General features: G+C 48.4%; 1 protein-coding gene across 1 annotated transcript in view; it reads right to left on the reverse strand.

Moving 5' to 3' along the window:
- Window positions 1-26684, reverse strand: part of Ttll11 (tubulin tyrosine ligase like 11) — a 228454-nt gene that overhangs the window by 147107 nt on the left and 54663 nt on the right. The window contains exon 4 of the mRNA XM_052182350.1: window positions 4271-4846. Within this exon, the coding sequence (XP_052038310.1) occupies window positions 4271-4846 (576 nt within the window). The remainder of the gene's footprint in view (window positions 1-4270; window positions 4847-26684) is intronic.

The following is a 26684-nucleotide window of genomic DNA, read 5'->3' on the forward strand; positions in this document are numbered from 1 at the left end:
CGTCATAGTAATAAACACCCATCCTCTCACTTATTAAGTGACTGCTGTGTGTCGGGGACTGTTCCACACAGTTCCCTCTCACTGGAGCATGCAACGACCCTGGGATATGATTACAAACAAGCTCGCTACTTATAGCTATGGAAATCCAGACCAGGAAAGGTCGACTTGTCGAGTTTGCCAGCCTCGGTTGCTGAAGGAGGCGCCGGGATAAGTTCAAACCCCATCCATCTGAGAAGGAAAGCCCAACCCTTGGCAGCCCCCCCTCCCCCATACACACTTCTGCCTGGTGACATGTTTAGGCTGTGGGGTAAGAAAGAGGGCAGGGAACAGAGGAAGAAGAGGATTTTGCTAGGGCTTAGGAAAGTGATATCTCTAGACATCCAACAGGATGGTCATGGTTGAAGACAGAATTAGACATGGGGAACAAGAAAAATACACAGTCCAAGCCACAGAGTGTGTTTCCTCTGTGTGTGTTTCTGCCACATGATCGTCTACAGCCAGGGTGACCTTGGTATTTATGCCAGGGTCACACTGCTGCCCTCAAGACAGCAGATGTGAGGCTCTGTGGCTGGGGCAGCCTGGGCAATGACAAGGGAGAGGCTGGAATGACAGGGCAGCTGTGTTCCTCAGCAGCAGATTACAGGAAACCTGACCACAACAGAGCCATGCCAGCTGTTGCTTGGCCACCATGTTTTCCAAGTCATTACTGTGGTTATGGCTGGAACAGGGTCACAGTCACATGCCCCAGATGAGTGTAATTTGGTTGGCCAGGGTTTGTGCTCTGTACTGATGCCATCTGGCCAGGCCTTGCTACAAGCAAGAAAGACCTACCCAGCAAAAAAATAACTGCCTGCATTTGTGCAGAGTCTCAACAGTTTGCAAAGTGTTTCCCACGTCATCCGTGTCTCACGGGAGCTGGACACCAACCCTGGGATGAAGCTGAGTTCCTGAAGAGTTAAGAGACTTAGGACAGGTCACATGCAAACAGACATCAGAACCGTACGATAGAAACCTGCTCAAGGTCTGCCCAGGTGTCTGGAGCCCAGCTAATGGCATCCTGAAAGGTGATTCAGACAGAGCAAACATGAGTGGACTCTGCTGTAAGGAGGGTACCAAATCCTCTCCCTCACCATATAGCTGAGACACACAGAGCAACAAATGCTAAGTAGATACCACTTGACACCTTCTTAAAGCCTCTGCACCCATGCTGTTTCCCAGTGCTCATGTGCACGCACACACACATACACACACACACACACACACACACACACACACACACACACACAGGTGTGAGCGTACAGAGGGGACCTAAGAGGCACTGGGTAGGGAGGAAGCCTCCAGCACTCACTATGTCTGAAAGGGCTTCATGCCCAGCCTGTCTCCTTACCCTGGAAGCATTTCGTGTGAGTGGTCAAACAGTGGCAAATGGTCATGAGGTTCTGGGCCCATCTGCTAGATGTGACCCTGACCAAGGCAGTGGCTTTGATCTGGACCTTCAATCCCCTACAGCTGGCCCTGCCCCAACCCTGATGGCCGTTGTTGCCTGTCTACTGCAGGACACGCACATAATGACCATGCTGGGCCTCTGTGGTTTGGCCGTGCTGGCCTGGCTCTATCTGATGCTCCTAGAATAGCTGTCCCTGCCAAACAGGCATGGCCACACTTGTCCTCAGGGATGAACCCAGGGTGTGATCGCATCACGAGTGTCTCCTCTGCCCTCACTTTGCAGTGGCCTGCGTCAGGGTTTCTTTGTTCTGTTACTGTCTTGAAGTCTTCCTCGGCAGCCTTTTCTAACCATCTCCTCATGGCTGTTGCACATACCTGCTTAAGAACTGAAGGCTCGGAGGGTGAGATGGCATAGGACCATGGATGGGAACTCTACCGGGCAATTACTACCTCTCCATTGTCTCATTCCCCGGCCAGGGGCTTTCACCTGCTGACCCTGCTGACGGGGCCCAGTGCCCGTGCCAGAGTCTCTGGATCTGGAGCTACCCAGGGTGCTTGTGGTCAGTAGGCATCCATCTGTGAGAGATGTTGCTCTGCTCCCTCCCCTCACTCTTGTCCCTGCTGCTTTCAATCCTTCTAGCCCAGCCAGGAAACGCCCAGCTCTCCCTTGACAGAAAAAGTGACAAACGTTGTGTTCTTATGTGGTGTGCACCAGCGCAAGCAAAGCCACGCCACCAGCCCCAGCCATGGGACAGACCTTTGAAGCATTGCCTGTGACGGAGAGGCTCCCCAGCAGGTGGGATTCATACTGGCGCTGTTGTGAAGCTCAGAAGCAGGTCAGATAAGACAGTGTCCTGTCTGGGGGGTGGGGGGGATACATGCATGACCACTCGTGGTTCTGAAAATCGAGGAAACATTCAGAGTAGTGTTTGTGTAGAGGACGGGCTGGGGGATAACAGGGAAGAACAAGTACTGAAGCTGGGCAGGGGTCGGGTGTGATCATTACAAATATGTTCTGTTGTTTACACCTTACACATCACACACACACACATACACACACACACACACACACACACACACACATCATCATCATCATCATCCCCCTCTACTCCATTCCTGTCATGCTTTGCAACAATATGAAAGATTATGAGGAGAGGATCCCAGAGGTTCATCTTCTCTTCTCTTGCCTGGTCTGACAGAGCCGGTGACAGGAAGGGTGTGTCCAGTGAGTGCCTAGTCTCCATGACCTTGTCTCACCCCTGAGAGCTATGTTTTTAAAAGATGTTTTACACCATACTCCATTTCCTCCCCTCTCACAAGCTGGCTGGCTGCCCAAGACAGTTTTTGCTAGAGTCCCCAGGACAAGTGTCAGTGAATGTAATGGACAGTTCCAGGAATGGCCTTGCCTGGCGTCCCGGCAATGCTTGAGGCCACAGGCCCATGCCCAGGTATTTTCTGAGCATCTCTTGCTTGGCATTTCCAACATGTTCACCCTGACCAATCTTCTCAGTGTCCTTTGTGGGTTCCCTGGCCCTTTCCATCCTTCTGTTAACTGGGGGGTGTCACAGGGGTCCTCTCCATACCACCTCATGCCTTCAGCCACTGCAGTGGATGAGTTCCCAGTTCTTTCTCCAACCCACCCCTGTCTTTCCCAAATGCCAGCCCAAATATCCACTTGCATACTAACCTCTCCTTTTGACTGCCATGCAGGCATTTGCCTCCAGATCCTAGCCCTTCCCTGATAGCCCGATCCTCTACAAGCAGGCTCTATCCATCTTTCCAAGGGCCCAAGACACGTCTCCATTCCAGGAACCCCTCTCCTCTCTGCCACCATCTCTTCTCTTTCCCCGGACTCCCGCAGTCACTGAGTCTAACCATCTGATGTCCTTCGATGGCTCTCAGCTTTTCCCTCTCTTCATGTCTATCAAGACCTTCCTAGTCAGAGCCACCATCTTCTCTTGCTTGTACAAAAGCAGACATTAGCAATCTCCTTGCAGCCGGCCTTGGCTCAGTGCATAACCTGCTTGATCATGGAACTATGTGCTTTGGAGCTGAGCGTGATCTGTCCTGTCTATAATCCTCTGATGATGGATGCCACTGTCCCAAGGCTCTCCACAACTTGGGCTTAACCTGCTCACCCCCACCTCATCTTTTCTCGTATTCCTCCTCTGTGCCCTAACCGCACTGAACCTCTTTGGGCATCCCAGACACACCAGGATTCCCTCTTACCTACAAAGCAGCATGTCTTCACCTAGAGCAACAGTCTGTGGAGATCCCCATTCATTCTTTCCTGCTCCATCTCTCACTTCAGCCTTCAGTGGGACAGACATGTCTTTAGAGAAGACTTCCTGGACTGAACCAGGAATGGTGGCTTGGTCCATGACCCCATAGCACCTGCTCCATTTCCTGCTTGATTCTACCACCTGTGACCCTCTGTGCCAATGGCTTCTTGGTGGCTTTCTCTCACTATGGATTCTTGGCATTGGGCAGCAGGATTCTACAACAATGCCTGACCCCACCCCCAAGTAGGCAGCATAACAACTGTCCAATGAATGAATGAATGAATGAATGAATGAATATGCATGGCATATTGTTCTCACAAGAATCTCACAGATTTATAGGTAGATGAAGGAAGCCCACAGCCACCTAGGAAAATAGGAAGTTGAAAGCTGGGCTGGGGGTTCACACAAACGCCCAGAGCGGCCACTGCCTGTGTATCCCCACCTCTGACAATGCAATCCTACACATCCTTCATCCCATGACCAAGGAGCCTTTCCTCAGCCCAGTCAAGGCTAAAACTCAGGGTGGTGGCTGGCATGGTTACCTGGAAGCAGGTGGGCCCCGGCCTCCCTGTTGGGATGTCTGACTGGTAGAAAACTTTGAGCTCTGGGGTCAGGGCGATGACAGTCTTAATAACTAAGGAGATGATATCAGACCAGACCTTCTTGATGTCCACACCTTTGGAAGACAGTCTACAAAGAATGCTAGAGAAAGTCCTCTTGCTGCCTGTGTTGGCGCTGTCAGAGTGGACGAACTTGCCACTGTGGATATTCAGGGAGTAGTTGGTCAAGTGCATAAAGACGTGGTGCAGATTCTGGGAGTTAGGCTCTTGATATGGCTCTGTACAAAACCTAGAGAGTCCATCCTTGGCTATATAAATCTCTAAGGGGTCCAAGGACTTCAGCAAGACATACAGACGGATGTCGAACTTGAGTTTGTCGATAAGGAGAGGCTTGCGGATGTACTCCTGGACCACCGCCGGCCTGTTATGGAGGGTCCCAGTCAGGCGGCTGTCACAGGGGTCCTTAATGAGGTAGATTCCATCACCCTGACAACCACTATCCGGTTTCACAATAAAAGTGGGCCTCCAGGTAGGGTCACCATCTTTCACCGTTTGGACCTGAAAAGGAGGGAAAAGACCAAATTGTTAGGGCTGTGCCAGAGATTCCCTCTTCCACAGAGATGACACTGCCTGGGGGGACAGTGACATGAGACTTGCCCTCAGTCTTGTACTCAAGAATGAGGTGGACTGTGGATTAGAAAGGCAGTCACAAGACCCGAGTTCAAGTCACTTCAGCGGTTCTTAGTTATATTCTGAATAAGTCACGTAACAACAACAACGGCAGCAGCATCATACAATTTGTGAATACTGTGGGGTGCCAGGCCTTGTACTGGGCACTTTACACTAGTCACCCCACCGATCCCTCCCAGGAACAAGGCTGTTCTGGAGGGACACAGCCACTGTTCCCTATGAGAGGGAAGAGTCAGCATGCCTGGGTGGGGTCATTTACAGAGCAAATTACTTCTCTCTACCTTCAATACCCATCAAATAGAATTAAGATTTTTTTTTCCCCTTTCTGGATCTTGTTTGTTTTAAGACAGGGCATCTTGCCCAGCCTGGCTTTGAAATTGCTCTGTGGCTAAGGATGACCTTGAACTCCTCCCCCAACCATCCTCACCTCCCAAGTGCAAGGATTAAAGATGCGCGAATGGCAGACCTGGCTTATGCGCCTATGCGCGCCTGGGATGTGCGCGTGCGCATGCGAGTCAAGCATCCGACCACCTGAGCAGGCTCAGGAGTCAATGAGAAGATAAACTTGCGAGTTTACCTGGGAGAGGTAGCAGGGTCGGGACCCTAGAGCCCTTCCTCCATAATTTTTTTCAACCCTCAATGGAACAGTATAAAGATGTGACCAGCTGAGATGCCAGAAGGACCCGGCACAGTGGCTAAGGCTGAGCTAGTATACGAGGAACAGGTTTTCTGCTTTATTGTGTGAATCTCACGGACTTGGCCAATCTCTCCATCTGTCTGGACCGTTCAGGAACTAGGCTCTGTCGTCTGCCGCAGCTGCCCTCCTCCCAGACCTGGGTCTGCAGGACACGCCCAAGACCATCTAGGCATTTGGCCAGCCTGGATCTGGACCTGCGGTTGTGTATAATTTATGGGTACCTGATTCCTCCAGGCTATGGCTTCAAGGTGTTTCCCCTGAAGCTCACATGCTGGAAACTTAACCTCTACATGCATATATTGATGGTATCTTAAGGTAGAAACTTGATAGGTGAAGTTGGAGAAGTCATAAGGGTGGAGCCCTATGACAGGACTGGCGGCTTCATAAGAAAGAGAAACCAGCCCTCCTGAGTGTTGCCTAGAACACCGGATGTGCCTTGTCCTATGATGCGCTCTGCCGCCTGATGTGGTAAGAAGGCCCCTCGTCAGCTACCAGCAACTTGACATTGGACTTCTTAGCCTCTGGAACCGAAAGACATACATTTCTATCCTTTACAAATTCAGAAGGCCTGAGCCATCCAGACATCTGGGTCGGGTGCCTTGGGAAGCTATGGAAGAAGATGGACAGAAATGGACAGGAAAGAAGAGGTTTTCAGTGGGGACACGTGAAGACGGACACCTTGCTCTCTGCAGTGCCTGGCAAGGAAGCTCTGTTCTGAGCCATCCCCAAGGGCAGTGCCCGAGATGCAGGCAAGGTCGGTGACGGTCCGGTGCTGGCCTCCTGGCAGCCTTTGCCTTCGCCATGTACGCCTGACCCAGGCTTCTGCACTCTAGAACGCACTTATCTCTCTGACTGGCCTATATTTCTAGCTGAAGCTTTTGCCGATTCCTTGGTCTTGTAAAAGATCCTTAACAATGGAGGGACACTTACAGCCTTGATAATGGCTCCCATCAATTGTCTCCTCCATGTCAGCGGGATTCCAGAACGGAACTTCACAAGAGATCAATGCGGGCTCCCTCCCGGGCCCGCTCTCTGCAGAGCCCTTCCTGCATCAGTGACCTTGACGCTTACACTGTTATTTAATATTCATCCGAGGCACGCACATGCGTGGCCTTTACAGCAAACATGACTGCTATGGACCAATGACAGCCGTGGATCAGCAAGTGAAAAATGTCAAGTTTGCACTGATGGGTAATTTTTCCCTCTGGAAAGCTTTTGCTAGGCCGATGATACTAACAGTTCAATATATTATCAGGAATGATATTTTCTCCTTTGAATTCAGGGTATGTGCCTTAAATAAATTAAACTACATGGTCAATAGTCCCTGTCATTCATTACACTGTTAAATATTTCTTCCTCTCTGTGCCAGAGTCGTCATTACAAATCAAGATTATTAATTCTAATAGAATCGTTGAATTTTCTGAACCAAAAGGATCCTTGGAGACCAACATCATCCCATCTGCTCATAATGCAGAGGGAAGCTGAGGCTGAGGGAAGGGGCAGGGCCCCCCAGGAAGGGGCGGGGCCGCCTGGGGTCCCATAACTGGCTAGTGAAGCAGTTAGGGTGAGAACCCAGGTCTCTGATCCTACCTCAGGTTCTATGTGCCATTTTTACTTTTGATAGTATAAAATGAAAGACCTGTTTTCCTGATTCCTATTGCAAAGACTCTTTTAATACCTCAGCCGTTACTGATATCTGGGCTCTGATCTCACCCTGAACATGGCTGTTTTAGAACTGTGGTTGTGAATCCTGAGCTGTCCGAGATACCCAGCGCCAAATCTTCGGTCTGGGTTCCTAATGCGTTCAGAAGCGCCACAGCCTGGCTCAGTAACTGTTGTGCAAGCAGGACCTGAGTTTGATTCCTAACAGCCACATAAGACAGCTAGACATGGTGGTGTAACCCTGTGATCCCAGAACTAGGGAGGCGGAGACAGGAGGAACCTCGCACACTGTCTTAAACCTCACACCTTGTCCTAAAACCTTGTCTTAAAAACGAAAAGGGTTAAGAGCAATTGAGAAGGCGGGCTGGCTTTGACCTCTGACCTCTGGCCTCCACACACATGCACGCACAAGTGCTGGGTCTAGGAGATGAGGTTCCTATATTTTCAGTCCCCTCAGCCACTCCTTTAGCAAAAAAAAAAAAAAAGAGTCAGAATTCATATCCTCTGAACCTTTCTGGTTTTGCTTAATAGACACCTTTCCGTTCAATGAATTGTGTTAAATATAGCTTCTATCTCTGGGCCAACCTCACCCTTGCCTCCCACCGAAATTCTGACTTGATTCTGGCTGAAGCCTGAATATGTGATTCTGTCGTGTGCACTGAGAATCACCAGACTAAAGTGAATTAATTAAGTCAAAATAGCATCTGAAGCCACTGTCTGAAATGAACTCTTATGCCTCAGTGTTGGCCGGAATGTGAGGAAGACAGCTCTTAAACTACAGCTGATGGTATCTCTGGTTTATCCAACTCTGCTGTCGGATGTGAAATCCATTATCTTGTAACTGTATACTCGGACGGCTGAAAGAGATACACACATAGAGGATGCCAGCTGGCTTGCCTGGCACTCGGGAGGCTTATTGAAAAATCTCTGCACCTTTACTGCCCCCTAGTGGTCTTCTGGAAAGGCGTCTGAGAAGTCTTGCTTCCAACATTACCTAAGTGAGATATTATTAGCCTTAAAACAGAAGGGAATGATAACAAGGCCAAAACCTTGAGCACTCTGTGCAGAGAAACAAGCCAAACACAAAATCACAAGAACTTTAGGATCCCACCGTGCAAGAATTTGAAGTAATAAGAATACAGAAGCAGAAGGGGGTGGGGTTGGGCACGGGGTGGTTAGTACAGCTAGCATTTAATAAGGACAGAATGTCAGTTACTCAAGGTTTTAAAAATTCTACAGCTGGATGGAGGCAATGTTTGTACCACTGGACTTTACCTTCCAAAAGTCACGAAGTTGAAAGTCCCTGCCGCACGAGCATGGGGGCCTGGGTTCTAGTCCCAGCAACCAGATATAAGGCTGGGCTGTGGCACGTGCCTGTAAGACCAGAATCTGGGTGGGCTGGGGAGCTGCAACGGGCAGGTCCCAGAAGCTCTTTGATTGGCCAGGATAGCGGAAGCGATGAGTTCAAGGTGGGCTGGGCAGCACTGTGACAGGCAGATCCTAGAAGCTCTTTGATTGGCCAGGATAGCGGAAGCGATGAGTTCAAGATGGGCTGAAAAGCTAACAATGAGGACTAGCTCAGAGATTCTTGACTGCGGTCTCGGGGCTCCACGTGTACATACACACATGTGCGTGCATACATCTATATGAAAACATACACGTACCCTCCCTGCGAACCCCCTAACACACACACACACGCACACGCACACGCACATGCACAAAAAAAAAAAAAAAATGACGAACCTGGCAAACTTTTGTTATGTGTATTTACACCAATTAGCTTTTGGTGAGCGGAAGAGTGAAAAACAGAAAGATCTGGATTTTGGCTCCAGTGTTGCTAGGACATTTCTGGCTGTCATGTGGCCGTGGAGAAAGTCACTGGACTTCCTTCTGTGCTCTGCCTGTTCACCTGTAGAATCAAGGGTGCACCAGAAGGCCCCAGGCGGACCTCAGCCAGCTAACTAGTGCTGAGCACTGGTTTCTCCTGACATCACCTCTATTGAAGGCTGTGTCACAAACATTCATGGGGCCACCCCAGAGAGGTCAGGCCGTGCTTTACCACCAGCATGCAGGGTGATCTGTGAGAGCAGGGGTTTGCACGGGAGATCTATGACATGTTTTGCGGCAGTCAGGCAAGCCAGAGCACTTGGAGGGAGGAAATTCAGCAGCCACACTAGAAAGCCACAGAGCATTATTAGCATCTAGGGGCAGGCATGGGGACAAGCTCTGACTTACAATGACACCAGGGATATCAAAGCTACTTAGAGCCACGTTTTGTCACACTGGAGGAGCTACATTTCATCCTAACAGTCCAGGCCACTGGTGTCATGGGCACCGGCTGTGGATCTTCAGGACAAACAAGTCTTTGATAGACAAAGTAGAGGTGACAAAGTGTGCATTGGGCAGGACATGAGGAACCAGTGGTGACAGCTGTGGGGCCTGATTGGTACTCAAGAGAAATTCTAACTCTTGATGTACATGACAATTTCTGAGACCAGCTAAGACTGAAGCAGTTGTCATGTAGGTGACCCAGGGCAAACAAGGAGCATCTGAGCAGCGGAGGGTGACATGGGCCATCTGAGAGGCAAAGTGGGAGGCGGATTGGGGTGGTTGCGAAGAGGAACTTAAATAGATGACAAAGCAGGAGAGGTGGAGAACAGCAATGGTGGAGAATGATCACTAATGTCAGGAGTGGACATAAGGCTCATGAGGTCACACAAGAGTCCATCCCACTCATGAGATCACACAAGAGTCCCACTCAAGAGATCACACAAGACTCCCACTCATGATATCACACAAGACTCCCACTCCTGCCATCACACAAGATGATCACTAATGTCAGGAGTGGACATAAGGCTCATGAGGTCACACAAGAGTCCCTCCCACTCATGAGATCACACAAGAGTCCATCCCACTCATGAGATCACACAAGAGTCCCAACTCATGAGATCACATAAGAGTCCCACTCCTGAGATCACACAAGACTCCCTCCCACTCATCACATAAGAGTCCATCCCACTCATGAGATCACACAAGAATCCCACTCCTGAGATCACACAAGACTCCCTCCCACTCATGAGATCACACAGACTCCTCCTGAGTTAAGCAGGAGCTGCTCAAGACACTATAGGTCAGGCCCTGTTCTACACACTGCATCTCATTTAATCCTCACAATGACCTTATTTTATAGACCAGAAAAGAGGGCCAGAGAGGCTATTAACCTGCCAAAAGCAACACAGCCAATAGTGTGTGGAGCCAGGGTTTGAATCCAGGCGGTCAAACTCTAGAGTCCATGTCCAAAAGGAATAGACCTTGCTCGGTGTGAGAGGTGAGCCCGATGGGAGACAACCTTGATGACTATCCCTTTGGGGAATGGGGACGATGATACTCAGCAGAGATGGCGACTTAGTGCTTTCAAGAAGGAAGAAACTTATTGATGTGTATTACAGAAAGATCCTTCAGCTGCTAGAAACGTCCTGGAGGGCAGTTTTCCAAGGACAGAGAGGAAATGCTTGAGCAACATTTTGGAGGCAAAACACACAATGGTGAGCCTAACCTAAAAAGGCTAAAAGTTCACTTGCTCCTTCCTCCTTTCCGTTGTTTAGATGAAGCGTCTGATGGCAGTGATGAGAAGAAATCAGGGGCTCGTGGGCCGCCGACTTCCAACCTCGTGTTAGGGAGTTAGGAGGGAAGATGTAGCAGGGGCAGGAGGTGACAAGCCAGACAGAGGGACAGAAAGGACACAGCTGGGAAGTGTTTACTGTCATGTCGTGTCTTAGTTACTCTTCTGTTGCTGTGCTAAAACATCATGACCAAGATGACTTATGGAAGAGAGTTTCTTTAGGCTCACGGTCCCATGATGGCTGGAGAGGAAGCTGACGGCGCACATCGTGAACGACAGACAGGAAGCAGAGAGCACAAACTAGTAATGGCTTTGCCCTCTTCAAACCCACCTCTAGAGATGCACTTCCCTCAACATGGCTGTACCCTCCGAACCTCCCAACACTGCCACCAACTGGGGACTGAGTTGTCCCTGCCTATGGGGGACACACCCATCAAATCCCCCACACTTGGACACACGTGTCCAGGGTCATGTGTAGTCAGCAGGTGATGCTGCTGCCGCAGAGGCTTGTCCTATCAGGGCTCCACCTGCAGGCAACTGATGATCTTTACCTGGAATCCGCAGCATGGGAGGTCTGAGACTGACGCAAGACAGTGTCACGGCCACAGAAGCCCTGACAACCTGGACGGGGCACGGACAGCGGCACTGAGGCAGGGGGATGACACAGAGGAACCCACTCATGAGATCACACAAGATTCCCACTCCTGAGATCACACAAGACTCTCACTCATGAGATCACACAAGACTTCCACTCAAGAGATCACACAAGACTCCCCCACTTATGAGATCACATAAGAGTCCATCCCACTCAGATCACACAAGAGTCCCACTCGTGAGATCACACAAGGCTCCCTCCCACTCATGAGATCACATAGACTCACACTTGAGATAACACAAGAGTCCATCCTACTCATGAGATCACACAAGACTCCCACTCATGAGATCACACAAGAGTCCCTCCCACTCTTGCCAGGAACCCACTGGTAACCAGATGGATATTAGGAGGTGGGGGAGGGAAGGCCACGGGTTTAGAGCTTCTGTATTCACGGAGTGGGAGGGGTGCTATGCCAGGTACACGAGGGAACAAGGCAGAGAGCAGAGGTGGAGGGGAAGGCGTCCTTCCACAGTCACCCTGAACTGACCACCGGCTCTTGTCCCACAGTTCATTTCAGCTTCTGCAACCTTATTCCTCAACCATGCTGTTCAATATTTCCTTAAGAAAATGTATTTTGACGCAGATACTCTGCCGATCTGAAAAGGAAAACCACAAGGTGCTATCTGCCAGGACGAAACCTGGATTTTAAGCTGGGACTCAGGATAGCGCCTGCTGGAGGGTAGAGGTCCTGACGCTGTCAGCTCTGACTTAATGGAAGCCACGGACCACACGGATGGGAGGGTGCCTGCCGTTGTCACTGGCTCTGGAAGGATCACAGTTAAGAAAAACTAAATTGCAATTTTTAAATTGAAAAAAAAAATACTGCCCTGCAGCTATATCACGGATGAGTACTGGTTTAAAAGAAACAGCGCTAAGCATTCCCATGGAGCTGCTGCTGCTGGTCGCCCGTGTGTGACACAGCTTACGCAGAGCAGCCTTCCCCGGTGGCAGTCCTGACTCACCCACCCCAGCAGCCCCAGTCCCCGTCCTTGCCCTGTCCCTCTTTCTTGCCTCCATGCGTGTTTGCCTGAGGCCTGCACTGGCCCCTCTGCCCCTCTTCACTTGCAGAATTCCGCCCGGCAGCCTCCATGGGAGCGCTGGCCGGGCTTGCACTTCTCCAATCGGATCTTTTTCTTCCCACGCTGCTGCTTCTCTGCATCCAGCTGTCCCTCCACACGTAGCCCCTCAAGGCCCAGGAAAGACATGTCACTGTACACGCGTGAGTTTGTGCACACACACACACATGCTTTATAAACAGAAAGCGTGAGGTCCAGAGACTTGTCCAAGGCTGTCATATGACTAGCAGCAGAGACATAAAACAGAATCTTCAGACTCCCAGCCTAAAGTTCTCTCTACCAGAATGAACAGGGGGCTCTGAGGAAGGTTCTGGGGAGCAGCCCTCTCATTCTGAACACCATGTAATGGCTGTTGAGTGATAGCAAATACTCCTGGGCTCTGCCTAGTAATCTGTGTTTTCCAAGTCACCATTCCACAGGAGACGAAGAAACAGGCCTGGTGAGGCACGCAGGGAGCCTACAGCTGCCCAGACAGCAGATGGGAGCCCCAGCCTGCGTGGGCCTTTTCTTTGGAAGACGTCTTGGGTTTTACCTGGGAAGCAGGCACAGCGCTGCACAAACTGCTCAGAGAAGCTAGAGCCAAGAGTCCTCCACCTGCTTTAGCTCAAAGGCCTGCCGTCATGGGGATGAAATGGATGCCCCTCTTGGTGAGTGTGACTTTACATGGAGCACAATCTATTCATCATCAGGGAGCCAGTTTTCCAAGGGCCTCCTCAACACCAGCCCCCTCATCCTGCAGCTCAGAGCACTGAGGCAGCAGCCCTGTGGCCAGCCCTCCCTGGCTTTCCCGGGACTCTTCCCCATGGCTCCAGCCCCAGGGAGCTCTCCACCCATCCCTACTTGGTTTCCCTAACGAGTGGCACTAAACCTGGCTTGGCTGGCCTGAAGCATGTCCTCCCGCGGCTCTGGGCTATCTCTGAGTGCATGAAAGACCTCAGGCCGCTGCTTCCTTTTCTTCCCATGTGTCCCACTGGGGACAGTAGGACTACAAGTTATAAGGCGTTGGAGCCAAACGGATGTTGATTCAAGTTTCTGTAGACACTTTCTAGGAAAATTTGTCTGTTTCTATTCCTATAGGCTGGGAAGTTTGTGAAGAAAACTGGCTTATTTAGCTCACAGCCTGGGAGGTTCAAGGATATCTCATATCAGCTCTGGTGAAGGTCTCTTGGCAAATGACATCATATTCAAGATGGACAGATCACATGGCCAGACAGGCATCCCAAGGGTGACTCGGGAGCTCCTTTGTATTAACGTGGCCTTTAGAGAACACAAGGTCCCAGAGAACTGTCTTAATATCTTGGTGATCTAAAGACTCCCCACCAGGTTCAGCATCTCCCAGCACTGTGACACCAGGACCAAGATCCCAAAACATCAGCCCCCCCCCCCCCCGGGGGGGGGGGACAGGCTCAAATGACATTCAAACTGCCGCACTCACTGCTGACCCCTGACCGAGCTGTTCATCTTCTACTTGTCAATACCCTGTCCTACAGGAGTGATGCTTGTTCCCAACAGTGAGAGACCAATCCAGCACTAGCTACCATTTCACTTAATGCAGTTCTGTTCTGATTTGAACTAGAGCCTGCCTTGGTTTCCCCCCAACATTCCTTGGGTTCCCGTTAGAGGTACATCCCAGTCGCCTTGGCTGGGGTCTGAGTACATACCTGAGCTATCCTGTTGGAACCCAGTTACCGACCCCCTCTCCCCCTCCCCCGCAGCTGGGTCCCAGTGACATCAGGCTCATGTTGCCTAGGACCCACTCTGTCCTAGGCCTGCTCCCTCCGGGGATCAAGCTCCCAGCCTGGATCCTGGTCTCATGGGCCCCCAGAACTTCCACAGAGATAACAGAAAACCTCACAGCTGCACCCATCTCGAACACAACATTCAATTGCCCAGTGAGTTCCCCCTCCAGCTAAAGCCGTTTTTCCAATTGCGAGGATTTCCTACTAATGAACTGGCTAAATAATCTTTAGTTCACTTCCAAGTATATACAACTTCATTACAGTCAAGAGCACTTGAGATCACTGGCTCACGTCTTCCTCCCGCCCTTCCGCGTGCCCATGTCTCTCGTAGTCCTGCCGTAATCCACACATTAAACTCATCAGTTCCATATTCTGCAGCATTCCACCCAGGTGTCCTTCACCTCAATGCTCTACCAGGCAAAATGGCAGTCTTAGTCACAAGACTAAACACACCCACATGTATAGCTGAAAGCTGGCCCCACGGGGTGAGGAACAATTCTACTAACTGCTAACTCCAGAGGGCAGGGGAACTATCGGGACGCACCAAGATCCTCCTGCTGGTCTGTCCTGCCCTCTGCATCGTTAGGTGAGAGAAGAGTGGGCCTTGGCTGATGCCTCCATGAATGCACCCAGCATCTCTGTTCAGTTCTGGGCATTGTGTCCCAGCACTGACATTCTGGGAATGCTAGGCCTGGGTGAATCTTACTACTCCCACGAACGACCTCAGTCAGAGTCAGCCCCATGCAGGTGACTCTCACTCTGTCTGGAGTGGTAGTGTCCTGGGCTGAAGACTCATCATGACATACACTACAAGCAAGGAACTCATCTTTCCTCTCAAACCTATTCCTCTGTGGAGGTTTTTACAGTGAACACCCCTACTACCCTCTCATGTCCCCATGCCAGAGATCCGGAATCACCTGCCTTCTCCATTCTCTCTCTCTCTCCTCTCTCTCTCTCCTCTCTCTCTCTCCCCCTCTCTCCTCTCTCTCTCTCTGTCTCTCTCTCCTCTCTGTCTCTCTCTCTCCTCTTTGTCTCTCTCCTCTCTGTCTCTCTGTCTCTCTGTCTCTCTCTCATCATTCTACGTCTTTACACACCTAATGGCCCCCTTGGCATCCATCACGTATGCCACCTCACTAACTTCCCAAGTCATCTTGAAGACTGCAGTGCAGGAAGTTTCCATACAGTACGTTCAGCTCTTATAAGCAACATTATAAAGTAGGCACCAAAGGGCAAGCTATAAGGTGCCAGATATAGTTCTCTGTATGTATGCACACATAAGTTCATACAGTTCACTGTCCCTGTAACTAATTTCCATCACAAGCCAAACTGGTAGGTTTGGGGGGTGGGTGGGGATTTGTTTTGTTTTTAGAGACAGGGTCTCATATAGCATCAAAATTTTATGTTCTGTTTTATGTTTGGGGTGTGTGTGTGTGTGTGTGTGTGGCTTTGAACTTCTAATCCTTCTGCCTCTGCCTCCCAAGTGCTGGGGTAAATTACAAGCATGTCCCACCATCCCTGGCTGGAAAACTGAGTCTTAAAAGAAAATGTATTTATCCAAGGTCACATATTTTGTATTCCAGAGAACCAGGATCTAAACATAGGTGTGTGTTCAAAGTTTCAAAGCCACACTTCTGCGGAAATTGCGTCCCTTTTCAGAGTCTGCAATGCTAGTTCCTGCTCACAGCTTTATGCTTTAAAACGCATCGATAGCAGTTAAGAGCACTGGCTGCTCTTCCGGAGGTCCTGAGTTCAATTCCCAGCAACCATGTGGTGGCTCACAACCAACTGTAATGAGATTCAATGCCCTCTTCTGTCGTGCAGGCATACTAGTCAATAACACTCATATACATAAATATATAAAATGCATCAATACATATGGAGAACAGCATCTCCCGAGCACCTATCACACCATGGGAAATTTACAGGCATTACATGTTTTTTTGTTCTTTTGTGCTGTGTGTTTAGAGGTGGTGGGAGGCTGCTTTTAATAATGTTACAAGAGAGTGCACCGAGGCCCATAGAAGTCAAGGGGGCTTAGAATAACAGAGCCAGAGGGGTGTGGGGGAGGTGACAAAATCAAGACCACCTTAGGGACTGGGCTATGGCTCCTATCCCTTGTTGCCCTGAGAGTCAGTGGCACGGCATGTGGGTAGGTGTGGCTGTCTTGGGTCCTCAAGTCAGTGGACAGGGACAGCAGAGGAGGCAGGACCCTGTACAGAGAAGGCCTGGGTAGACTGTGTGAGCCCCCGAGCCAGCTGTCAAGTGTCTAGACACCCAGTATGGGGACTGTCTCCTCAGCAGTGGGGTCAGGATGCCCTGGCAAGCGTCTGGTTCCCACATAGGTGAGTGTGGGATTCAAGGGAAGCCTGCAGGGACTGACATGAAAGGAAACTTCTCTCATGTGCCTTTGATCATCTGGAAAGGAGAGCTGTGACTGGAGGCTGAGCTGGGCACAAAGGCAATGGAAGATGAACGTTATTTTGCTTCTCTTTTCATTGAAAGGGTGGTAGGTGGACCCTGGACAAGCAGAGGAAATGTCCTTCAATCCTCCTTCCCCACCCATCTCCGATGGGAACCTTCACCTTGGATCATCTGTGAGGAAATGGCCTCTTCCTTGATGATCCCAAGAGGGGCTACAGAAGACTGCTTTCTCAGCGACAGCTGACTTACCCACCGTTCCTCTCAGTGCATTTTCCTTTTGGGAGCATCTCGCAAGTCACAGTTACCACATTAGCAGGGAGCTGAGGACAAAGAGGGGCAGCTGGGTCCCTGCTTGGGTCAGAAGTGCACCTATGCTCCAACTCTTATTCCCCAATATAAACGGCCTAATCAATAACTCGAGAGCAAGAGGGAACAGCGAAAGGGCCCACAGCTACATACTCCTCTTCACAAGAGATCCTAACCTCAGTGTGGAAGCTATTTTTCCCTTGATGGCAGAGGGCCATGTTCTATATCCAGATCCCCCAAGCCTTGGGTCCTCAAGATCCCTGACAACAGACAGAGTCCAGTGTAGCCCAGACTGGTACCGGCCTTCAAACTCCTGATCCGCCTCCCCCGCCTTGGAAGTCCTGAATTACAGGGATGAGCAGCAAGCCCTGGCTAGTCCACTCTCCTTGGGCCTCACCGAGGACCCACAGGACAGAGCGGCAGTGTCACTCTCAGTAGGACAGCCACCACAGGCTTCCAGAATACAATGCCCCAGCTGAGCCACTCACAGGAGAAACACGTGTTAAAGTGAGGCAGTCTGTTACACACCCGTGTTGATGTCTTCACCTGCCAAGTGGGGTCATAATGAACCCCCCAGGTTCTGTATTTCCCAGGCTTGCGTTGGCCATAGAATGCTTGGAGAACCATAGGCACTCACATCTCTTTAGATTAATAAAAGTAGATTGATTCTCATCTCAAAGTATGACACGTGGCAAGATGGCGGCCTTAGAGGACCTGGTAGTCAGTGTGTGACATTACCACGATCAGGGGAACTGTTTCCATTTTTTCCTTAGCCTTTAATCCAAATAAGTATGAGTTCCTTGTGAATGTTTGGCCCATGTAATTTAAATACATATGTATGTGTGTATGATGTATGCATGCATATGATTGTGGGTATGTGCGTGCCATAGCGCAGGTGTGGAAGTCAGAGGACCACCTTGTCTTTCATCTTATTTAACACAGGGTTTCTGCTGTTCCCTGCTGCCTGTTCCCACTGCATACACCCGGTTCCCTGGCTGTAAGCTTTCAGGATTCTCCCGTTCCCACCTCTCATCTTTCCTTAGGCTCCTTGGGATTACAGATGCCCCTACATGGTTACACATGCACCCTACACTACAGCGTTTACATGGTGTCTGGCGTCTGGCGTCTGGCGATTCAAATGCTTGACTTTGTTCGTTCGTTTGCACAGCAAGCACTTTGTCCAGAGATATCTTCCGGCCTTTGCCCGTGTCCTTTCAGACGTGCATGGTTATCTAAGCAAAGCTGGAGAACAAGGACGCAGATGTAAACAACTTTTCTCCCACTTTCTGTGCTAAATATTGGGAGGTTGCTTCAGGCATGTCGAGTTGGAGAAAAGAGAAATAAACTAACATTTATTAAGCATCAGTGCTGGGGGCGCTACCTCATTCTTATTAAAACTCCATCTCTTGCTATCCTCCCAACAGCCACCTGAGAGGGTCCTTATTAAGTTCTACTGAGCTGAAGGCAACGACGTCAGCTGTGGCTGAGCCTCTGCAAGCTGCTCCAGAGCCCAGCGTTTTGTGGGTTGTTTGTTTTACCACAGTGCGAAGGGACAGAGGGGTCAGAGCCTGTGTTGCTGCTTATGCCACGCTTGCTCCTCTAAAAGAACCATGTCGGGTTTGTTCGTCTCAGTAAAGGCAGCACCACGTGCAGACACCGAGGCTTAGAACACTCAACAGACAGAGACCACTTTAGAATTTGTAAAGGGCTGTTGTAGAGTCTACAGAGAATACGTATGTTCTCTGGGACCAAGAAGGCCAAATCATACCCGGAGAGAGCACAGAAAGGCAAGATACAGGGCGAAGGATACAACTCAGGCTTATTTACAGTTAGAATTGCCTGGAAACATGTTTAGTTACCCACTTATGAAAAGGCCGGAGTCTGATCCACTTACTCAGGTGGTCAGGGACCCAACCCAGAAAGGAAAGCGACTTTTGTATTCTTGGGTCCTGTCCAGTCTCCAGGATTTCTTTGATGCCAATTTCTTCCATTCTAAGCCTAATTAGTATTTTGGACTCCCTGTGCATCTTGGCCAAGTTTCTTCCCCTCTCTGGGCTTCGGTTTCCTCATCTGTACAGTGGGGGTTCTGTCTGATGACCCTTCTGAGATCTAGTCTGCTTAGGGCTTCCAAAGCTCTTCGTGCTTTCTGGCGAGCTGGTTATGACAAGCTCGCCAGCAGGATGACCCCATGCCATGATAAGCCACAAGCCTTCCCGGGACACTCTGGCTATCATTTGGGCCACCAAAGCCAGTGAACTCAGCTGTCTCCCGACTCAAGCAGGGAGACAGACCTGGCTCATTTTGATTCAGAAAGTAGAGTGGGGACCAGGCAAATGCAGAGATTAGACACAATTCCGGGCTGTATTAAAAATTAATGCCTCTGAGCAATACGAGGCTTGCATTTCTAAGGTAGCAAGATGAAGTGCTTTTGCCTCAAATGCTTTTGGTTAGCCAGTGGTCTTGAAGAAGCTGGCACTGCCACCTAGGAAGGGTCTTAGAAATTCCTGATGGCATTCGTCATTGTCACAGTGACTGGAGATTATGACTAGCTCTTTGGGGACGGGGACAGGGTCCAAGAATTCCAGAAAGACTTCATTGTATCGAGCCATTTTGTCATGGCTTCATGAATGTGAAAGGCTATTTTATTGATGAGATAAGGGCAGCCCCCAACCTTCCTCTGTGTCCTGTAGAAATAGACGTTTTCTAGTTTGAATTAAGTAAAACACACACACACACACACACACACACACACACACACACACACACACGGACTGGGTAGACAGAGGGAAGGAAATTACATTTTTCCTTTTTTCATTCCTGAAATTTTATCGAGTATATTTACTATTTCAGGAACACCACCTTACTAATAGCGCAGTGGCTCGTGGTAGGTCTGTCGCGCATACACTATCCAGTGATTGCTTTAAATAGAGGGAGAGGCTGTGCTTAGTCGAGTACTGCCTTGCGTCCAAGCCTGCTCGCTCACTGTGGGTCAGGAGCCAGCCAGGGGGTGTGGTTCATCTTGTTCCAGAGTATACCTGTGACCTCACTGAGGTAGGGACCGCTTGTTTATGAAGCATGTGGCCTTTCTTGTCGGCTCGAGAGTACAGCTAGAGGGTTTGCTTGTTTGTTTGTTTGGACTCTGTGTGCAGGTCACTCATCCGTTATTCTGGGATAGCAAAGAGAATGCCATGACCCATCTTTACTGTTGCTTGAGATGAGAGCCTCGCTGGGTAACTCGGGCTGGCCTCAAACTCTACATCGTCCTGCTTCTTCCCATAAGTGCTGGGATCACAGGTGTGTACCGTTATGCCCCAGCCACAATTCATATTAATAAAAGACAGGAAAGAAGCACATGGCACTTGTGTAGCAATAAGCATCAAAAAAAAAAAAAAAAAAACAACCCTAAGATTTGTTGGAGAAGACAACAAATGGCTGGGACAAGAAACCACAAAAGGGACCCAGAGCATCTCATGGCTGTAGTGATACCTTGCACTAAGAGTGGCAGGGACTGCTAAAAGAACTCTGGGTTCTGCTGGCCAAATCTTGGATAATTTGCACATCCAAATAAATGATATAAAAACATTACAACCCAATGATGAGTAGCCCACAAGTGCACACTAACATGCATGTGCACACATATCAATAAGGAAGCAGGAAAGCCAAGCTCTCCTTCAAAGCAAAGCGTCACCAGGCAGCCGAACAAGGGTTGGTGGCACTAGATAGTCCCAATTTTGTAATCATCATCATCATCATCATCACAGTCAAACAAAGCTTATTAATGAAAGCTAAAGCTAGAAAGGAGAAGTTGGTGGGACAACAGGCTTTCCCATAAGTACCTCCCCACAAGATGTTTACTGATTAGGATGGAGAAACAGTGCACATGTCACCTTAACCAAATGATTCAAGTTAATGTCCCCAGTCGTCAGACACACGGACAGGAGGCACTTTCAGATGGGGTACTCCCAGGAAAGAGACAGCATGGCTTCTGTGATGTTCTGGCCAACTATTTAAAATCTGAATCCAGTGATGAGGTAACCTCAGACAACCCTAGACAGAGAGGCAGCCACCTAAATGACTAGTCTGTGCTCATCACAATGTCAGTCTCTGGACACAGACTTAAGTGCCTCCAGGAGGAGAGTGAATGGCACACAGGGAGTGATGCCCGTGGCCTTGAAGCTTCCTATCTGTGCACTGTTGGGACAGCTTACCTCAATAGAAGTAGTCAACAGGTGAAGATACAACCAGCAGAATTGTAGGAAATATTGTCAAGCCATGCATCCAATAGGAAGCACTGTCTCAGATAAAGAAGGGGCACACACAGCTCAAATGTTTCTGTGCAAGAGTGAAAATCTGAGTTTGGATCCCTAGCACGCACACACGTATCAGCCAGGTGTGATGTAAGTCGTCTGACCCTGAGTACTGAGGAGGTAGAGACACGATCCCAGGGACTGTTGGTGAACTAGTCTACTTGAAATGGCATTTAAGGTTTGGTGAGAAATGATATCTTAAAAAATAAGGCTGGGGAATGATTAAGAAAGAGCTTGAGTCCAGTGTGTACCTGGACGTACAACACAAGGACAAATGGCACCCACACAAATGCAAAATGAAAATAGAGTAGCGTGTCTCAGGCTCTGTGCAGGCGTTTCTCAAGAGAAGATGTGCAAAGTGTTATCAGGGATGCAGGGAAATGGTTCTGACCACCAACCGCCAAAGAGTGCAAGCTAAAGTCTATCGTCGCAAGCAGTCAGAATGGCTGTTGCCAAAACAACAGAGGCCAAGTACTACTGGGGCTGCAGAGAAGAGGAAACCTTTGTGCACGGTCACTGTGAAAAACAGTGGTATAGTAATTGGTAAAATTCCTCAAAGAATTAGAAACGTGATCTACAGTCCATTTGCTCTGTTATATCAGAAGGAAATGGAATTAGTATATTGAAGATTTACCTACACACTTCCCTGGTTGATGCCCTGCACATAAGAGCCCAGATAGGGCATTAGCCCGGTGCCTAAAAACAGACGAGTGGATTCGAAATGCAGTATACATTCTTAATGGAATACTATTCAGTCTTTAAAAAGAAAAAAATCCTGCCACTTAACAGCAATCTGGATAAATCTGTAGGACCTTGTATTCAGTGAAATGAGCCAAGTGTAGGAATATAGAACTGCATGTTCTGAAGTGCACATTGACAGAGCTGGTCCGTAAGTAAAGGACGCCTTGGTGGGTAGTGGGTTGTGCTAGATGGTTGTGATTAGGGAGCAAATTCAGAAGGTCTTTTGTACAACATGGCGATGGTGATGGTTCAGATCGTAAATGACTCCAATGGCTTGTGTGTTGAAAGCTTGGCACAGCTGGTAATGCTGTTGGGAGATGGTTGTACCTTTGGCGTACACTTGGAGATGGCGCCACTCAATCTTTCCCCCTTGTAAGTTGTCTCTGGTTTTTGTTTTTTAATCATAGCAATGGAAAACTAAGACCATGACTACAGCAAACAATATGTTGATTTTGAAAGTTAGTGACTTTTTGCATTGCATGCATATGTACACGTGTGTCTGTATGCACATGTGGAAGATGGGAGAAGGCATCAGAGCCCCTAGAAATGGAGTAATAAGCAATCAATTATGAGCCACCTGATGTGGCACTGGGAACCGAATATGGTCCCCTGTAAAAGCCGTCTACACTCCTGACTGCTGAACTCTCTCTCCAGCCCTAAGAGGGTTTACTTCAAATATTTTCACCACAGAAAAAGTGATAGACATATGAGGTAATCCACTCTATTTTACCAATCTATAATTTATACGTATTTTAATTTATACATGTGCTGTACATGATAAACATATACTTTTAATTTATCAGTTGATAAAAAAGTACACATTAGTAACTTAGTCAAAAAACTGATTATTTTTTTTTGTTTAACCTTTTTATTCATGTGTTTTCTACAGTACTGGAGATCAAGTCAGGGCCTGGCATATGCTACGTAAGTGCTCTACCACCAGACTCTGCCCCCAGCCTTAAATCTTCCCGTAAAATTTAATAAAATCAAATGTAGATATCTATTACAAATACACTACTTAGCGTTCTTTATTTTCTATGTACCAGATATATAGGTATAAATCTCTACACATATACTCTCTACTTACAGAAATACTTATATATATATATATATATATATATATATAAATGTCTACATATACATTTATATATGTATACATATATAATATACATGTTCTGTATGCTATGCCTAGAATAACAATGTTAGATGTATATATGTGAACACACACATATACAGCTATTGTGGTGCCTGATTCCTAGTAAACTGTAGTAACGAAACTACAGCTTTTATGTCAGTTCATGTGACACACTCTCTCAGCACTTGGGAGTCAAGGCAGGCAGATGTCTGAGATCACCCTGGTCTACAGAGTGAGTTCTACGACAGCCAGAACTACACAGAATAGCAAAGCAAAACCGAAACAAAGCAAAACAAAGCAAACATTTGCATCTTATTTCAAGATAGCACGGCTTCTATTCTGTGACTTTAGATTGCTAAATATCTTAATCAGCGGATGCTGATCTAATGACTTTGTCATCTAGAGATGGCCACCTGATTAAAATAAGTTTAAAACATATATAATTTCACACGAACACATGAATTTACTTCTCTATTATTTGTTTATTTGTTGATATAGTCCCCTTGCGCACTGTGTAAAGGTTGTCTTTGCACTATTCAAATGTTGATTTCCACACCAGCAGAGCTGAGCTCTGTCCGGACTTTGGGATTGTTCTGTTTGCTCAGCACCTGCATCATGTTTTGTAAACATTCTTCTGTTTACCGCTGATTAGTGTAATAAAGAGCTGACGGCCCATAGCTGAGGCAGGATGGGAAAGGCGGGACCATCCACGCAGAGATAGGAACTGTGGGAAGAATTGATAGGCGCGAGATTTGCCAGCCAGGTGCAGAGGAAGTGAGATATATGCCGACTAAATTCGAGATAACGTGCCACATGGCGAATGCGGACTAGTACACGTGGGTCATTAAGTTATATGAGCTAGTTAGGAAGAAGCCTAGGCTGCAAGGTCTAAGCAGTCACAGAGAAACGTAAGTCTCTGTGTCACCCGAGACAGTCCAGTGATACTCAGTGATACTTCTTTCCTTTCTTATCTCTGTATTTCCTCGGTGACACATTCCAACTGTGCGATTGTCGGTATGTCGTGTGTGTGTGTGTGTGTGTGTGTGTATGTGTGTGTGTGTGTGTGCCTGTGTGTCTGTGTGCCTGTGTGCCTGTGTGCTCATTTACTCTGTCCCCTTTAAACCCTGCCTTATATAATAATATGTCTCAGGAGGCACTTCCCAATGCCAATCTACAGCATAGCCTTACATATAAATTATTTTTGTCATCCAGTCTATGTCCTTTTCTGTTTAATCATCATCTAGCACAACTGACAGTGATGAAAATAAGCCACATCCACACCTCCTGTAAAACCCAAGGTCGGGCATTGCTTAAAATTTGAGCACAACTTTTTTTTCTTTCCTTCTTGCAATCGTACATCCTACTGGGTATCTCCTCAATGAAATAAGGTTCTGTCAGTCGTCTGTGTGGGATGGCAGACTTTCGACCATGCTGAGTCTACCCCTGGCTGTGCTATGAAGTTTCACTGGCTCAGAGCCACACTCGTTTACTCATGTAACATCTACAGCTCTTGTACAGCACAACATCTGAGCTGAGTGTGACAAAGACTCTGTGATGTGTAAAACTGAGAACACCCTCGAAGGAACAAGTTGGCCAACTTCTTTAGAGAGAATAAACATGCTGTATCCTTGGCATTACTGCCAAAACACAAACATTTTGACATAGTATCGTCATCAGCTCTACCAACAAATGTGTCCATCATGGAACAATTTCCAATATGCCTTTGAACCTCCCCTGTAAGATATGTTTAGAGGTTTTATAAACCTATGGGTGTGCATGCCTGCATACCATTAGCTTGCCTGGTACCCATGAAGACCAGAAGAAGGCATCAGATCTTCTGGAACTGCCACGTGGTGGCTGGGAATTGAACCTGGGTCCTCTGGAAGAACAGCCAGTGTTCTTAACCACCAAGCCATCTCTACAGCCTCCATAGTTACATTTAATTGTTTCCAAGGTAATTCTCTCTAGACCTGGAATCTGCTAAGATTTTTCTGAAAAACAGGTGTCTAATTTTATCCTTTTGCAGAATTACCAGTTTATGTGATCTTTAAGAACACATAGCTTCAGGTGTGTGATAGGTCATGGTTCAAAAAGTAAGGTCTGCCACAGGTTGGCTGTTCATTATCTGCTAAGTTCCCATAGGAAACCATCGTCTTTGGCACGTGACTAGAACTCTCCATGGCTTACCTCATTTATAAAACGGTGGCGATGGGTGTTACGCGCCTTACAGGTTTAATGTAAGAACTAAACAGCAAACATGCATGCAATACAGTCATGGCTAGGGCCAGAGTGAGTGCTTCACAGGGAAAAGTAACTGGTGTTGTCCACTTCATCTCTGCTTAGGTAAGGTTGGATCTTGCTGTAACCTGGGCTGACCTGAAATATGAGATCCTGCTGCCTCTGCCTCCCAAAGACTGGGATTGCAGGTGTGCACCAGAATGTCTAATGTGCTTCTTAGAATAACCAAAGTAAGCAGATAATTAGAGTAAATGGAATAAACTGGGACCACATCTCCAGTGTGGACAGTGTTGGGTCCGTGTGAATGTCACACTTTTGATACTATTCTGTAACTGTGAAAGAAAAACTATAGTTGGGCTTGGTGGTGCATTCCTTTAACCCCATCACTCAGGAGGCAGAGGTAGAAGCAGATGGATCTCTGAGGTTGAGGCCAGCCTTTTCCTACAGCAAGAGTTCCAGGACAGCCAGAGCCACACAGGGAAACTCTGTCTTGGAAAAAAAAGGCTATATATGTGGGAGATGTACCCAGAAAAGTTTGGGGGACATTGTGTGTAAAAGAGATAGATAGGGAAAGGGAATGGGGCAAATGTGGTCAGGTGGTGAGCTTTGGTGTTGAGTGAAAGAATTATAGAAATTATTGTGTTATTAGAGTTTTTCTGTGAGTCTGAAATTATATCAGAATGAAAAGTTAAGGGGCTGGGGAGATTCCAGACAGAAGTGCACTTGCCGTGTGAGTGTGAGGGCCTGCCTACAGACTCCCAGCACCCATGCAGAGCTGGGCATAGGTGCACATGCCCACAACGCCAGCACTCAGGTGGGCCTGAAGACGGAAGGGTTGTTGGGTTCACTGATGGCCAGACGAGCCAGCTCCAGCTTCAGGAGAGACCCTGCCTCACGGGGGTAAGGTGGGGAGCGCTGGAGCACGGTACCAACGTCTCCTCTGCTTGTGGACTCATGCACCTACACGCATGCACCTACACGCATGCACCTACACACATGCACCTACACACATCCACCTACACACATGCACCTACACACATGCACCTACACACATGCACCTACACACATGCACCTACACACATGCGCCTACACGCATGTGCCTACATG

The sequence above is a fragment of the Apodemus sylvaticus genome, chromosome 5 (genome assembly GCF_947179515.1).
Source record: "Apodemus sylvaticus chromosome 5, mApoSyl1.1, whole genome shotgun sequence".
NCBI classification, from domain to species: Eukaryota; Metazoa; Chordata; class Mammalia; order Rodentia; family Muridae; genus Apodemus; species Apodemus sylvaticus.